Here is a 15,264-nt window from a genome sequence, read left to right on the forward strand (position 1 = left end):
TATACTGAAAATCAGAAACAGGATAGTTGTAAGGGTGCAGAATGGATGTAAGTGTATCAGTTGTTCACCCTTGTGATGGTGTGACTGCCTGGCAGCTGTGGTTCAGCATCACGAGAGAGGACTGTACCACACATGGCTAGTCTGGGAGAATATACAAATACAAAATTCAAAATACTGTTTCTACTGAATGCATATTGCTTTTGCACCATCATGAAGTTGAAAAATTGTAAGTTGAACCATCATAAGTTGGGGACTGTCTGTATATACGACATTTGCTTTATCTATATATCTGTTAATGGACATGTGGATTGTTTCCACCTTTCATTCCATCATTGTACATAATGATGCAATGAGCATAATTGTAGCTGTCTTTGAGATAATAATTTTGTTTCCTTCAGGCAAATACTCAGAAGTGGAATTGCTAGATCATATAGTAGTTATATTTTTAATTTTTTGAGGTTTACTTTTTTTAATCATAAAACAAATCTGGGAGAATATATATGAAAGCATTAAGGGACCATCTTGGTGATTTTAAAGTGCCCCCCTTTCTTTCTCTCTCTCTGTATCTCCCTCTCTCTCTCTCTATCTTCTACCTTTACATCAAAAGGAATTTTTTCTTTAAATCTCAAACAGGCAAATCATCATCTAACAAAAACCCTGAGGCCACTGACTTTCTCAGACTCATGGTCTGCTGGACTGTGAGGCAGTGACCCTGAGCATTAACATTTTTAGGAGCTGGGGCTGGTCTGGGGATTCCTAGAAGACTTCTCCTGTCACTTCTACCCCAGGCTGTTCCAGGAGCCATCTCTTAGAACTTCACCCCTCTGTCCTGGCCACAGGACTTATATGCTCCTACAGAAAGATCTCACACAAATCTGTAAGCTGTCACTAAATCAGAGGGAATGGGACTCCTGTGTCTCCCTGGGAGGTAGGGGCATTGGACCCTGGGGAGAGGGAATGAGCCCAGGGATGTTCTCCAAGGCAAGTGGAGAAATTTGAAGACTAGGAATGAGGAAAGCAGGCAGGCAATGGGTTGCCCTTCTGGCTTTGGCTGGGGCTACCTCTAGCTGAATGAGTGAAGGGAACAGCAGGAGGGGAGGTGGATGGGTATTGCATCAGGGTTGGAGATCAGGGTTTCTTGGATTCTCAGGAGAAAGGGGAAAACAGTAAGAGTGAGACGAAGAAGTCACACTCATTGAGCATGTCTCTATGTTGCATTATGTTCTCTGCTTCTCATCCAATTTTTTTTTTTTTAAAGTTGAGGAGTTTATTAGGGAAATATGAGAGGCAAAGATACCCCAAGTGACAGAAAGAAAATTCTGAACATGTCCCTTCAAGCCAAGTGGGGGCCTGGAAGGACAAGAAACTGGTGGGTTAGCAACAACATTCTCTGGCGGCCACCTTGCCAGGGCATAAGTGTTTCGGCCAGGACTGCCTCCCAAACCCCACCAAAGGTGAAAAGGAGACAAAGACTGTTTCCAGAATCAATGCAGAGGCAATGAGAGTTGTAAGAAAAGTCTGAGAGAAAGAGAGGTGGGGAGGACCTTAACAGAGTCCCAGGCGTCTGGCTCTGAGCGCCTCATACATTGACAGATAGTTCTACAAAATGTTACTTCAAAGATAAAATGCCTAATGTTGGTTCCAAGAGCTTCCCTGGATGTCTTCCCACATGCCACATCACACACCGACGTACATGGCAGAACCCAAAGGCCACACTTATGAAAAAAAAAAAACAAACAAACAAAAAAAACAACCAAAAACAAGAATAAGCCCTGTTGCTCTTTAAGGAGAGAGGAAGGAGCTGAGGCTGCTGGGGCCTTTCCCACGTCGGCCTGCGTTCCATGAAGCAACTTCCCAGCAGCAGCATGGCATAGCTCTAGGTGAGGGTCTCACCTTTTGTCACCCGCGCTTCAATGTACTCTATTCTCCGTTCGAGGGCTGTCAATTTCTCGTTTAGTGTTGCAAGTCTTGAACGACAAGACATATCGAATGAGTTGAGAAAGTCCGCGATTTTCTTGATGCTGCTGGTGATGACCTCAATGTATTCTCGGTTCGCCCAGTCCTGGTGAATCTCCCGCTGCACCGGATCCTCTTGACCCGCCATGGTTGCCGCCGGACGACGAACCACTGCGCAGCCTCATCCAATTTTTAAAGCAGCAGCTTATATCAATGCCACATATAGACCATCCAAGGCAGCAGAAACGTAGACTGCGTGCTTTAGAGTGGCACTGCCTAGGCCCAAGTTCCCTACCCATCAGTAGTATGACTTGGAAAGTTGCTGAAGTGCCTTGTGCCTCAGTTTCCTCTCTATAAATGGCATAACAATGGGATTTACAGCATAGGATTGCTAATAAAATCAAGTGAATTAATACATGTAAAAAGCCCACACCAAGTGTGGCTTGTACTAAAGCCTCAATAAAGTGTCAAGTTCTAGTAATACAAAGTTTTTGTACAGATCCCAAGAAGTAATGTATATAAATAACAAGTCCATGGAATGCATCCAATAAATGCATCCAATAAATGCACTTAAATGCAAATGCTTCATTTGCTCCTGTATTAGATACATGAGGACAAGGAGGCCTGGACTAGTGCGAAGGGAATCTCCAAAGGTCACACAGTGAGAGTGGGACAAATCTGGGACCTGAGTGCAGGTTTCCTGGATTCTAGCAAAGTCCAAGATATATATAGCAAACTTCCCTGGAAAACTTAAAGAAGGTACAAGGGAATTTAGCAAAGCATCTGGTGACATTAGGCCCACACCATTCCCAGGGTAGAAAATGGGCCTTAGGAAAGGCTGAGAAGGCACTTGCCAGCATGTGAACCCTTCCTTTCATGAGGTCTCCTCCCAGTATCCCCTTAGCCTTAGGTGGCCTTTCCCTGGGGACAGACCAGGTGTCTTTGAGCATCCCAGAGCTGGTCTCTCTGGAATGAAAGGAATGCTTCTTACTGCACTTGGGTCCCCTGAGCAGGCACTGACTTTTGTTCTCCATATCCTGTTGTTTTGGACTCAGCCCTGGCTGCCAGGCATTGGCTCAGTTGACAGTTCCAGAGCCCCACCACCTGGCCTTTCTCAGTAGCCTGCCCAGGAAGCCAGGTGGAAAGTAAAATTCAGCACCCATAGGCATCAAAAGCACCAAACTAATGTTGAGCAAGATAGCACTGGAGAAGCTGGGGTCTGCCCTCAGCCCTGGCTCTAGTGCCTGTGCCTGCTCAGGGCCGATGGCATGACCAACCTTCTCTTATGGGGTGCACAGCCACATAATGTGTGGTCACAGGGCTGTCATACAGAGTTTCCATCATCTCTAGGGGTCCGGGGCAGTATCTGAGGTTGGTTAGGCCAGGCCCAAGATGATTTTGGGTTGAGGAATAAAAACAAATGTGGCATGAAACTGTTTTCTTAGCACTTTGAGAAGCTGATTAGAGACCCAATGTTTGACCCAAATGAAGAGTACCAGATTATCCAAGGAAGTCTGGCATTCAGCTGAAGTTATACCGACTTTGTGTGGCCCCAGGGGTTAGCCCATCCTAGCCAGTGCTGATTGGTATTGGGTCATCATCAGAATTCCCAGAATGTTGGGGCGAATACTAAGAGAGGCCCTTTATGATGACAAGGTGACGACCCCAAGGTTGAGTGACTCCTGATTCTGTTTCTGAGATTCTAGTATTAAGACCAGCCCTGAGCTCTGGCTGTTCAACCTGAGGAACACACACGAGCATGGTGGGGTTCTAGAAGCAGAAGGTTAACATGACTCATCTTCCTAAAGTATCATATATGGCTAGAGATAACAGGTAGATAATAAAAAACATGTTTTTTTAAAATTTATTTTTTATTTATTTTCAGCATAACAATATTCATTATTTTTGCACCACACCCAGTGCTCCATGCAATTCGTGCCCTCCATAATACCCACCACCTGGTACCCCAACCTCCCACCCCCCCGCCACTTCAAACCCCTCAGATTGTTTTTTCAGAGTCCATAGTCTTTCATGGTTCACCTCCCCTTTCAATTTACCCCAACTCCCTTCTCCTCTCTAACTCCGCATGTCCTCCATGCTATTTGTTATGCTCCACAAATAAGTGAAACCATATGATAATTGACTCTCTCTGCTTGACTTATTTCACTCAGCATAATCTCCTCCAGTCCCATCCATGTTGCTACAAAAGTTGGGTATTCATCCTTTCTGATGGAGGCATAATACTCCATAGTGTATATGGACCACATCTTCCTTATCCATTCGTCTGTTGAAGGGCATCTTGGTTCTTTGCACAGTTTGGCGACCGTGGCCATTGCTGCTATAAACATTGGGGTACAGATGGCCCTTCTTTTCACGACATCTGTATCTTTGGGGTAAATACCCAGGAGTGCAATGGAAGGGACATAGGGAAGTTCTATTTTTAATTTGTTGAGGAATCTCCACACTGTTCTCCAAAGAGGCTGCACCAACTTGCATTCCCACCAACAGTGTAAGAGGGTTCCCCTTTCTTCATATCCCCTCCAACACATGTTGTTTCCTGTCTTGCTAATTTTGGCCATTCTAACTGGTGTAAGGTGATATCTCAATGTGGTTTTAATTTGAATCTCCCTGAGGACTAGTGATGATGACCATTTGGTTTTTCTATTAAAACAACCCACTGGGTGCCTGGGTGGCTCAGTGGGTTGAGCCTCTGCTTTCGGCTCGGGTCGTGATCTCAGGGTCCTGGGATTGAGTCCTGCATTGGGCTCTCTGCTGGGCAGGGAGCCTGCTTCCTCCTCTCTCTCTCTGCCTGCCTCTCTACCTACTTGTGATCTCTCTCTCTGTCAAATAAATAAATAAATATTTTAAAAAACCCTTAATCCACGCATTCTCTCAATCTCTCTCTCTCAAATAATAAATAAATCTTTATTTGAGAGAGAAAGAGAGAGAGTGAGAGAGAGAGAACATGAACAGGGGATGGGGGAGAAAGGGAGAAGCAGGCTCCCCACTGAGTAAGGAGCCCAATGTGGGACTCGATCCCAGGACCCTAGGATCATGACCTGAGCCAAAGGCAGACACTTAACTGACTGAGCCACCCCACAGGTGCCCTGTAAGTGAAATCTTAAAAACAAACAAACAAACAAGCATGCAAACAAAAAGATCTAGCTAATTTACATAGGATTTAACCCAAAGGAAATAATTTCACATAGTGGAAATTCATGCTCCCATCCCCTCCTCTTTGCAGACCAAGAAGCTGTGGTTATCTCTACCTGGGGAGGAGGTTGAATGACCCTCTCTTCCCATGGTTGTCCCTGCATCCAGTTCAGGCCCTGGGGGTTGTTCTGGATATTTGCTGAACCACCTTGTGTTCTGAAGCTCAGTCTCCCCCTACCCTCCTCTTGCACAGTGGGAGGGAGATCTGTATCCCTGAAGGGGCTTTGGGGCCTGGTTGGTGCACCATATAAGAAGCCCCTCAGCTCAGGCTCTGCTCAGTTATCTGCAAAAGACCAAGAGAGTTAGCTGGATTCATGCCCAGAGTTGCATTAACCCTGGGGGCACCTCCCTAATGTAGCTACCAACTGTCCCTGTGTCCATCACAAATGGCAATCAGGGCCCATGTTGAAAAGGAAGGGGGAGACAGAGAAAGGGCTCTGGACCTGCTGCATATCATTCAGACATGACTGGTGGGGGGTCCCTCATCCCTATCTAGGCCTCAAGCTCTTCTCTGAGAAACAGAATGGCTGGGTGGGCAGGAGAGGAGGACTAGGGGTCTGCCAAAGTCTTCCCCAGCTCTCTGCACTGTACATCCACAATCTGGGGTCTCTTCTGAGGGTCTGGGTTATGAAGGTACTTCTTGCACATGGAAAGTGTGGGGCCTTCTCAGGGCAGAAGTGTACAGCGGTTTATAATACAAGTTCTGAGGCCAACTGCCAGGGTTCAGATCCCACAATGCCACTTGTTACAATGGTGACATTGAGTAGGTTATTTAATGCTCTGTGCCTCAGTTTCCCCATCTGGGAACAAAATAGTGCCCTGCTTCACTGTAAGCACTGATTAAAATAATTCAACTGAAATGTAACATGTTGAGGGTACCATGAATCTTGGCTCCACCAGCTTGAGTACTGGATGCTGCATAAAGAGGTCCAGGACTGTAGCCCTCACAGCTTCTGTTGTCCGCCATGTGGAGACAGCCTCCTGGAGCCATGCCTTGTGGTGGCTCCAAATAGGTGCTAATAGTAACCCAACCTGGTTGGGCATCATGGTATCCTGTTTTCCAGATAAGGTCCTTAGAGTCTGTTATGAGTCAGACAGCATGCTAGATTGTATGGGACACAGCCTCTGATACAGCCTCTGCCCTCTGCAGTATAACTGGAGAATCCAGAACACAGTGTGGATGGTAAAGGTGTTAGAAGAGGCATGGCAGCAGTGGGACAGATTCTTACTGTTGGCATAGGAACACCCTGTGCCAGGAGCTCAGGGACTAGGCTGAAACAAGCTTTCTCCCTGCCAGTGCCTCTTCCTTCAAACTGGCTTCTGTTCCCAGTGCTGGCAAGGAGCTCTAGGCTCTTCTGAGGCAGCTCCTGGACACACAGGAAGAGACAATCTCTTCTGCTTCTGGTCAAGGTTGGGTTTGACTAGGATGCCTGAGATTATGGCAGCCATTTTTAAGTCAACTTGGGGACAAGGTGATATGGAGAATAGATGAGCAGAGACTGGGAAAGCCCTTGATGTTGTTTCCCACTTCCCCATTTTTGCCTTGGTCTTCCCTGCCACCTGCAATGCTGTCTCCCAGTCTCAGATTGTTTAAAGCCCTGTTGTGGGGCAGGGCTCAGTTCTCGCACTTGCTCTCCCATGTTGCCTTCCCTCCTCCCTTCCCAGAGTGGATATCTTTGCTCCCAGAGCACCCTCCATATGAACAGTCTCAGTCTGAAACCAGATCTGATACCTTCCTATGTGCTCTGAGACATCCTGGAGGTCAGGGTCTCTTTAACCCATATTCCACCCCTCCCATGGGACTGTATTTTATCTGGTAACCTTCACATGGAGGGGAGACAGAGAGTGGCTGTCACAGAGCAGAAAAAGTTTGGACTTTCCCTGATGCTACTTGCCAACCTGAGAGAGCACTCTAGAGGTGCTGGCCGCCATATTACCATGGGCCAATGGATACAGGCTGGATACTTAAGAAAATGTCTCACTAAAGAATGTCTTTTCCCACTCCAAGCCACTCTCCTGCCCCAGACTTTGCCCGTGGGCCCCAGGCACGGGCATTGAGGTGTGCCTCAGCCTCCTCTGCAGCCCTAGCCGTAGCTGATGGGAGCTGACAGGCTGCCTAAAAACACGCAGCAGCCTGACGCCCCACTAATCTCCACATCATCAGCGGGTGAATGTTTCCAACAGAGGTGGAGGAGACAATAAAAGGAGCAGTGTTCCTGCATGCAGCACTTCTAGTGAAGCGTGTTTGCATGGTGATTCACATCAGCACATTTTTAATATCCATAAACCCATGCCGGCGAGGATGGGAGCAACTTTGTGCCAAAGCTCCTGGCTTTGCAAATGTTCTGGACTAAGGAGAGAGCAGCCAGTGAACAGGCAGGCAGGCTGGCTTGCTGGATGAATTCTCCAGCATGCTGGATGCCAAATGCAGTGTCCATACTGCATGCTCCTGTGGGGTTTCCTAAAGCCTCTGACCCAGCTCTTTGGAGTTGCGACACCTAGAAAAGTGTTATCCAAATATCCAAAGTCTTATCCAAATATCCATACACTCTTGGAGGTTGCTCCTAGGGCAGACTTGTTCCTCACTCAGAGCTGTACTATTAGCTTCCCACTGCTTGATTGATGAGTCTGGTAGTCGAAGGATCCTGTTATCTAATAATGGTAGGCATCCCAGATGTTGGCCACAGGACATCTCAGGTATAGTCAGGGGGCCAGGGATGATCCGGGAGGCAGCATTTATTCCATCAATTTTCCCATCATGTTCCCAGAAATGTTCAAGGAGCAGAAGTTGCTAGAGCAAACCTGTTCTCAATAGCAGTAAAACCTATTCCCTGGTGTCCAGGAGCACTAACAACATTTGAGAAAATAAAGGACAAAACAGAGAGGACAGTTATAGGACAATGGTATGGGAAGAGAATGGCATGGTCCCTGAATTGAAGAAGTGGGTTGCCATTCTCACTAATGTTATCAGAGAAGCTTTGTTGTGTTTATCATAATGTGAACTGTGGTACCACTCATGCTCAATAGATGTAGGAAAAGTATTTGATAAAATTCACCATCCATTCATGATGTTAATAACCTTCAACAAACTAGGAATAGAAATGAGTTTAAATCAGAGAGGGAGACAAACCATGAGAGACTTTCAAATCTGGGAACTAAAATGAGGGTTACAGAAGGGAGAAAGGTGGAGGAATGGAATAACCAGGTGATGGGTATTATGGAGAGCACATGTGATGAGCACTGGGTTTTAGACCAACTAATGAATCATTGAACACTACATCAAAAACTAATGATATACTTTATGTTGGCTAATTCTTTGATCTGATAAAAGGTAGCTACCATGAAAAACCCTGTGACATCATGTTTATTGGGTGAAATACTGGACACTTTCTTCCTGAGATTGGAAGCAAGATAGCATTGTCCACTACCACCACCTCTTTTACCACTGTATTGAGTGGCCTATCCAGTGCAAGAAGACATAAGTATTAGAAAGCAAGAAGTATAGACATTTTAACAATGTTTATTCTCCCGATCCAAGAGCATGGAATGGTCTTCCATCTATTTGTGTCTTCTTCAATTTCTTTCATGAGTGTTCTGTAGTTCCTCAAGTACAGATCCTTTACCTCTTTGGTTAGGTTTATTCCCAGGTATCTTATGGTTCTTGGTGCTATAGTAAATGGAATCGATTCTCTAATTTCCCTTTCTGTATTTTCATGGTTAGTGTATAAGAAAGCCACTGATTTCTGCACATTGACTTTGTATCCTGCCACATTGCTGAATTGCTGTATGAGTTCTAGTAGTTTGGGGGTGGAGTCCTTTGGGTTTTCCATATAAAGAATCATGTCATCTGCAAAGAGAGAGAGTTTGACTTCTTCATTGCCAATTTAAAATGTCTATACTGCCTAGAGCAATCTATACTTTTAATGCCATTCTGATCAAAATTCCACTGGTATTCTTCAAAGAGCTGGAGCAAATAATCCAAAAATTTGTATGGAATCAGAAGAGACCCCGAATCACTAAGGAAATGTTGAAAAACAAAAATAAAACTGGGGGCATCATGTTACCTGATTTCAAGCTTTATTACAAAGCTGTGATCACCAAGACAGCATGGTACTGGCATAAAAACAGACACATAGACCAGTGGAACAGAGTAGAGAGCCCAGATATGGACCCTCAACTCTATGGTCAATTAATCTTCGACAAAACAGGAAAAAATATACAGTGGAAAAAAGACAGTCTCTTCAATAAATGGTGCTGGGAAAACGGGACAGCTATATGTAGAAGAATGAAACTTGACCATTCTCTTACACCGTACACAAAGGTGAACTCAAAATGGATAAAAGACCTCAATGTGAGACAGGAATCCATCAGAATCCTAGAGGAGAACATAGGCAGTAACCTCTTTGATATCAGCCACAGCAACTTCTTTCAAGATATGTCTCCAAAGGCAAAGGAAACAAAAGCGAAAATGAACTTTTGGGACTTCATCAAGATCAAAAGCTTCTGCACACCAAAGGAAACAGTCAAGAAAACAAAGAGGCAACCCACGGAATGGGAGAAGATATTTGCAAATGACAGTACAGACAAAAGGCTGATATCCGGGATCTATAAAGAACTTCTCAAACTCAACACACACAAAACAGATAATATATAAAAAAAATGGGCAGAAGATATGAACAGACACTTCTCCAATGAAGACATACAAATGGCTATCAGACACATGAAAAAATGGTCATCATCACTAGACCTCAGGGAGATTCAAATTAAAACCACATTGAGATACCACCTTACACCAGTTAGAATGGCCAAAATTAGCAAGACAGGAAACAACGTGTGTTGGAGAGGATATGGAGAAAGGGGAACCTTCTTAAGACTGTTGGTGGGAATGCAAGTTGGTGCAGCCAATTTGGAGAACAGTGTGAAGATTCCTCAAGAAATTAAAAATAGAGCTCCCCTATGACCCTGCAATTGCATTCCTGGGTATTTACCCCAAAGATACAGATGTTGTGAAAAGAAGGGTCATCTGTACCCCAATGTTTATAGCAGCAATGGCCACGGTCACCAAACTGTGGAAAGAACCAAGATGCCCTTCAACAGACGAATGGATAAGGAAGATTTGGTCCATATACACTATGGAGTATTATGCCTCCATCAGAAAGGATGAATACCCATCTTTTGTATCAAAATGGATGGGACTGAAAGAGGTTATGCTGAGTGAAATAAGTCAAGCAGAGAGAGTCAGTTATCATACGGTTTCACTTATTTGTGGAGCATAACAAATAACATGGAGGACATGGGGAAATGGAGAGGAGAAGAAAGTTGAGGGAAATTGGAAGGGGAGGTGAACCATGACAGACTATGGACTCTGAAAAACAACCTGAGGGTTTTGAAGGGGCGGGGGGTGGGAGGTTGGGGGAACCAGATGGTCGGTATTTGGGAGGGCACGTTTTGCATGGATCATTGGGTGTGGTGCAAAAGCAATGGATACTATTACACTGAAAAGAAATAAAAAATAATAATAATTTTAAAAAAAGGCCTAGTATGTAGTTCCTTGATTTATAACAAAGGTGCCACTACAGTTTGGTTGGGGAAAGGATCATTTTTGCCAAAATGATACTAAAGCAATTGGATAGTTGTACAGAAAAAAAATCTTGATTCCTACCTCACACCGTGTAACATTAATTTAAGATAGAACATAGATCTAAGTGTGAAAATTTAGTCAATAAACTTCGAGAAGAAAATGCAGAAGATTTTCATGATCCCGGGATAACAAAAGACTTCTTAAACAGGACACAACAAGCACAAAAAAGCATATTTACCAAAAACCTCACAACATTTAAAAAGCAAATGAAGGGGTAGAGGGTGGGAGGTTGGGGGAACCAGGTGGTGGGTATTGGAGAGGGCACGGATTGCATGGAGCACTGGGCGTGGTGCAAAAAACAATGAATACTGTTAGGCTGAAAATAAATTTAAAAAATTAAAAAAAGAAAAAAGCAAATAAAGCAGTCTAATCTAAGTAATAATAGAGAAGGTATTCACAATGCATATATCATATAATGAAGGACTTGTATCTAGAACATATAAATAACTTCTTAAAAATCAATAGCATGATACGCTCTAGTTCCATCCATGTTGTCGCAAAAGGCAAGATTTCGTTTCTTTTGATGGCTGCATAGTATTCCATAATAAGTCAAGCAGAGAAAGACAACTATCATATGATCTCCCTGATATGAGGAAGTGGTGATGCAACATGGGGGCTTAAGTGGGTAGGAGAAGAATAAATGAAACAAGATGGGATTGGGAGGGAGACAAGCCATAAGTGACTCTTAATCTCACAAAACAAACTGAGGGTTGCTGGGGGGAGGGGGTTTGGGAGAAGGGGATGGGATTATGGACATTGGGGAGGGTATGTGCTTTGGTGAGTGCTGTGAAGTGTGTAAACCTGGTGATTCACAGACCTGTACCCCTTGGGATAAAAATATATGTTTATAAAAAATAAAAAAATAAAAAAATAAATAAAAAAAAATAAACACTAAAAAAAAAAAATCAATAGCAAAAAAAAAAAAAAAGAAAAACAAGCAAGACTTGGACAGGTATTTCTCGAAAGATCTCCCAATATCCATAAACATGTGAAAAATTCTCAACATCATTACTCATGAGGGAAATGTAAATTAAAACCAAAGTGAGCAAGCTGTATACACCCCCTACCCTAGCTAACAAACAGATGGACAGACAAACAATAAAAGCTTGATAATTCCAAGTGTTGCCAATGTAGTGGACCAACTGGAAACCTTCTGTATTGCTTGATAGGGGTATTAATTGGTTCAAATAGTTTGGAAAACGATCTGGCATTCCCTGCAACAGCTAAACATACGCATATGTATGGCCAACTCCAAATTATATATCCAAGATAAAGACATGTATAACATGTTCATAATAACTTTGTTTATAGTAGTGCATAACAAAACAAACCCCCCAAAAACAAAACCCCAAACCCCTGAATATTAATCTACAAAGAAGATGACAAAGAAATCAGAATATTTTCATAAGTGGAATACCACAAATGAATACAAAGAGAACTATTGATACACACAACAACATAGTTGAATCTCACAGACATTATCTTGAACCAAAGAAGCCGACATGAAACAGTACATGCAGTATATTTATGTGAAAGTCAAAGAACAAGAAAAACTGCTGTATGGTAATAGAAATAGAGTCGGTAGCTCTGGTGGGATGAGGAGTACTATCTGAGGGTATGAGAGAACTTTCTGGGATGTTGGAAATGTTTTATATCCTGGTCTGGATGGTTCCAATATGTAGAGAAAAGTAAAAATTCAAGAATAATGGACAAATCCCAAGACTTGAGTTTCCAATGAAGAAATTAGAGGATGATATTTTGGGGTGTATGTGTGGGGGTGCTCCTTATGCCTGATCATTATTCCAGGTAGATGATCACATACTTCACTGAGAAGTTAGATTGTTTCTAATTATTACAGAAGTTAGTTTTCTTGATTCATAGACGTGTACTTCTTTAAAAATTTTTTTAATTTAAATTCAATTTTTTCAAAATATTTTATTTATTTATTGGAGAGAGAGAGAGAGAGCGCACGCACAAGTAGGCAAGAGGTAGGCATAGAGAGAGGAGGAAGCAGGCTCCCTGTGGAGCAGAGAGCCCAATGTGGGGCTTGATCCCGGAACCCTGAGACCGTGACCTGAGCTGAAGGCAGAGGCTTAACCCACTGAGCTACCCAGGCACCCCTAAATTCAATTTAATCAACATATAGTATATTATTAGTTTCAGAGGTAATTAACTGATTCAGCAGTTGCAGATAACACCCAGTGCTTCTTACATTGAGTGTTGTTGTTAATGCCCATCACAGAATTTTCCCACTCCCCACTTCTCCCTCCGGCAACCCTGTTTTCCTACAGTTAAGAGTCCCTTCTTCTACCCACTTAAGAAGAATCAATGAAACAAGATGGGATTGGGAGGGAGACAAACCATAAGTGACTCTTAATCTCACAAAACAAACTGAGGGTTGCTGGGGGGAGGGGGGTTGGGAGAAGGGGGTGGGATTATGGACATTGGGGATGGTATGTGCCTTGGTGAGTGCTGTGAATTGTGTAAACCTGGTGATTCACAGACCTGTACCCCTGGGGATAAAAATATATGTTTATAAAAAATTAAAAATTAAAAAAAAAGAGTCCCTTATGGTTTGTCCCCCTGTTTTTTTTTAAATTTTTTAAAAAATTATTTATTTCTTTTCAGTGTAACAGTATTCATTGTTTTTGCACCACACCCAGCGCTCCATGCAGTCTGTGCCCTCCCTAATACTCACCACCTGGTTCCCCCAACCTCCCACCCCCAGCCCCTTCAAAACCCTCAGGTTGTTTTTCAGAGTCCATAGTCTCTCATGGTTCACCTCCCTAACTGTTTTCATCTTATTTTTCCTTCCGCTCCCCTATGTTCATCTGTTTTGTTCATAGAAGTGTACTTCTAAGATACTAAGAGATAATGTCCAATTACCCCCTCAAAAGACATATAAATTTGTGCTTCTACCTCTTTTTTGAGAGTGGGTGGCTCCAGATAGAACTGAAAATTCTGGCTCTGGGGTAAGTTGCCCACAGTATACTTTATAATATTCCTGGTGGTGTTATTTCCATCTATGACAAGCCTCTAAGTGGGAATGAGGAGAGAGGGCAGGAATCAGACTCAATAGCCTGAAAATGCATCTCTTACATTAGATTCAGATACCTGAAAGCTATCCAAACCCTAACAAGAAAGTGAGGGCTAGGTGTCTGAGCAAAATGCTTCCTTGGGAAGGAAAATCTCTTTCTTTATTTCTTTCTTACTTTTTTTTTTTTTTTAAGATTTTATTTATTTATTTTATCTCTAGCATTGGAGAGAGAGCACAAGCAGAGGGAGTGGCAGGTAGAGTGAGAAGTAGACTCCCTGCTGAGTAAGGAGCCTGATGTGGCACTCGATCCCAGGATCCCAGGATCCTTGGGATCATGACTTGAGCCGAAGGCAGACACTTAACCCACTGAGCCACCCAGATATCTTGAAAAGCGTTTTCTAAAAGGGGAGGAATGAAGAATGAGGAGTCACTTTTGGGAGTGACACAGACTTAAGCAAATGATGAGTTTTGTTTATGTGTTAATTAAAAGTGAAATTTACTTGATATATTTTCAAAGAGACCCTCAGCAATTTGACAAGATTTATTACATTGAAAACTGCCTTATCCTTCCATTCACAACTTCTGTTTCTAAAAATATTCAAGGGTGGTAAAATGTATGCACAAGCATATACAGTGTTTTTTGGAAACATGAAAAGCTGTAAAAACCCTAAGTGCCTATCGATAGGGGAATGAATAAATAAATTCCAACACATGTATTTATGGGACTACTATGCAACTATGACAAATAGTGATGCTGATGTATGTTTGTGGACATAGAAAAATGTCTGCAGCTTATTGTGAATCAGAAAGCATGCTACTGAGCAGTATTGGAGAATTGGAGAATATATTTCTATCTCTGATATCTGCATATCTATAGAGCTTACATAAAACATGGGCACTGAAAGTATCTAGTATTAATGGTGATTATCTTTGAGGGCTGGGATCACAGGGACTCACTTTATGCACAGTCTGTTTCTGCATCCTATGGATGTTTTAGATAGAGTTCATGAATTCAGTAGGTGTGATGTCTCTAGCTTTGTTCTTTCTCAAGATTGGTTTGGTTGCTCGTGGTCTTTTGTGGTTCTGTATGAATTGCAGAGTTGTTTTTTCTACTTTGGTAAGAAATGGCACTGGTATTTTGATAAGGATTCCATTGAATCTGTAGACTGCTTTGGGTAGTATAGACATTTTAGCAATATTAAGTCTTCAAATCCATGAACATGAGATGTTTTTCCATTGGTCTGTGTCTTATTTAATTACTTTTATCAATGTTTTATTGAAACAAAACAAGTTTTCAGTATACAGGTCTTCCACTTCCTAGCTACGTTTATTCCTAAGTGTTTTATGCTTTTGACACCATTGTAAATGAGATTGTTTACCTAATTCCCTTTTTAGATAGTTTATTGTTAGTGTATGG

At 42.8% G+C, this 15,264-nt stretch overlaps 1 protein-coding gene across 1 annotated transcript; it reads right to left on the bottom strand.

Moving 5' to 3' along the window:
- Window positions 1–1,241: 1,241 nt before the first annotated feature.
- Window positions 1,242–2,129, bottom strand: LOC116585184 (probable protein BRICK1). Its single transcript, XM_032334556.1, has 3 exons — window positions 1,834–2,129; window positions 1,771–1,776; window positions 1,242–1,709 (listed from the first exon to the last, which is right to left on the bottom strand). The coding sequence occupies exon 1, from the start codon at window positions 2,102–2,104 to the stop codon at window positions 1,877–1,879; it is 228 nt and encodes a 75-aa protein (XP_032190447.1). The 5' UTR covers window positions 2,105–2,129; the 3' UTR covers window positions 1,242–1,709; window positions 1,771–1,776; window positions 1,834–1,876.
- Window positions 2,130–15,264: the final 13,135 nt, after the last annotated feature.

This window comes from Mustela erminea, chromosome 1 (assembly GCF_009829155.1).
Source record: "Mustela erminea isolate mMusErm1 chromosome 1, mMusErm1.Pri, whole genome shotgun sequence".
NCBI lineage: Eukaryota > Metazoa > Chordata > Mammalia > Carnivora > Mustelidae > Mustela > Mustela erminea.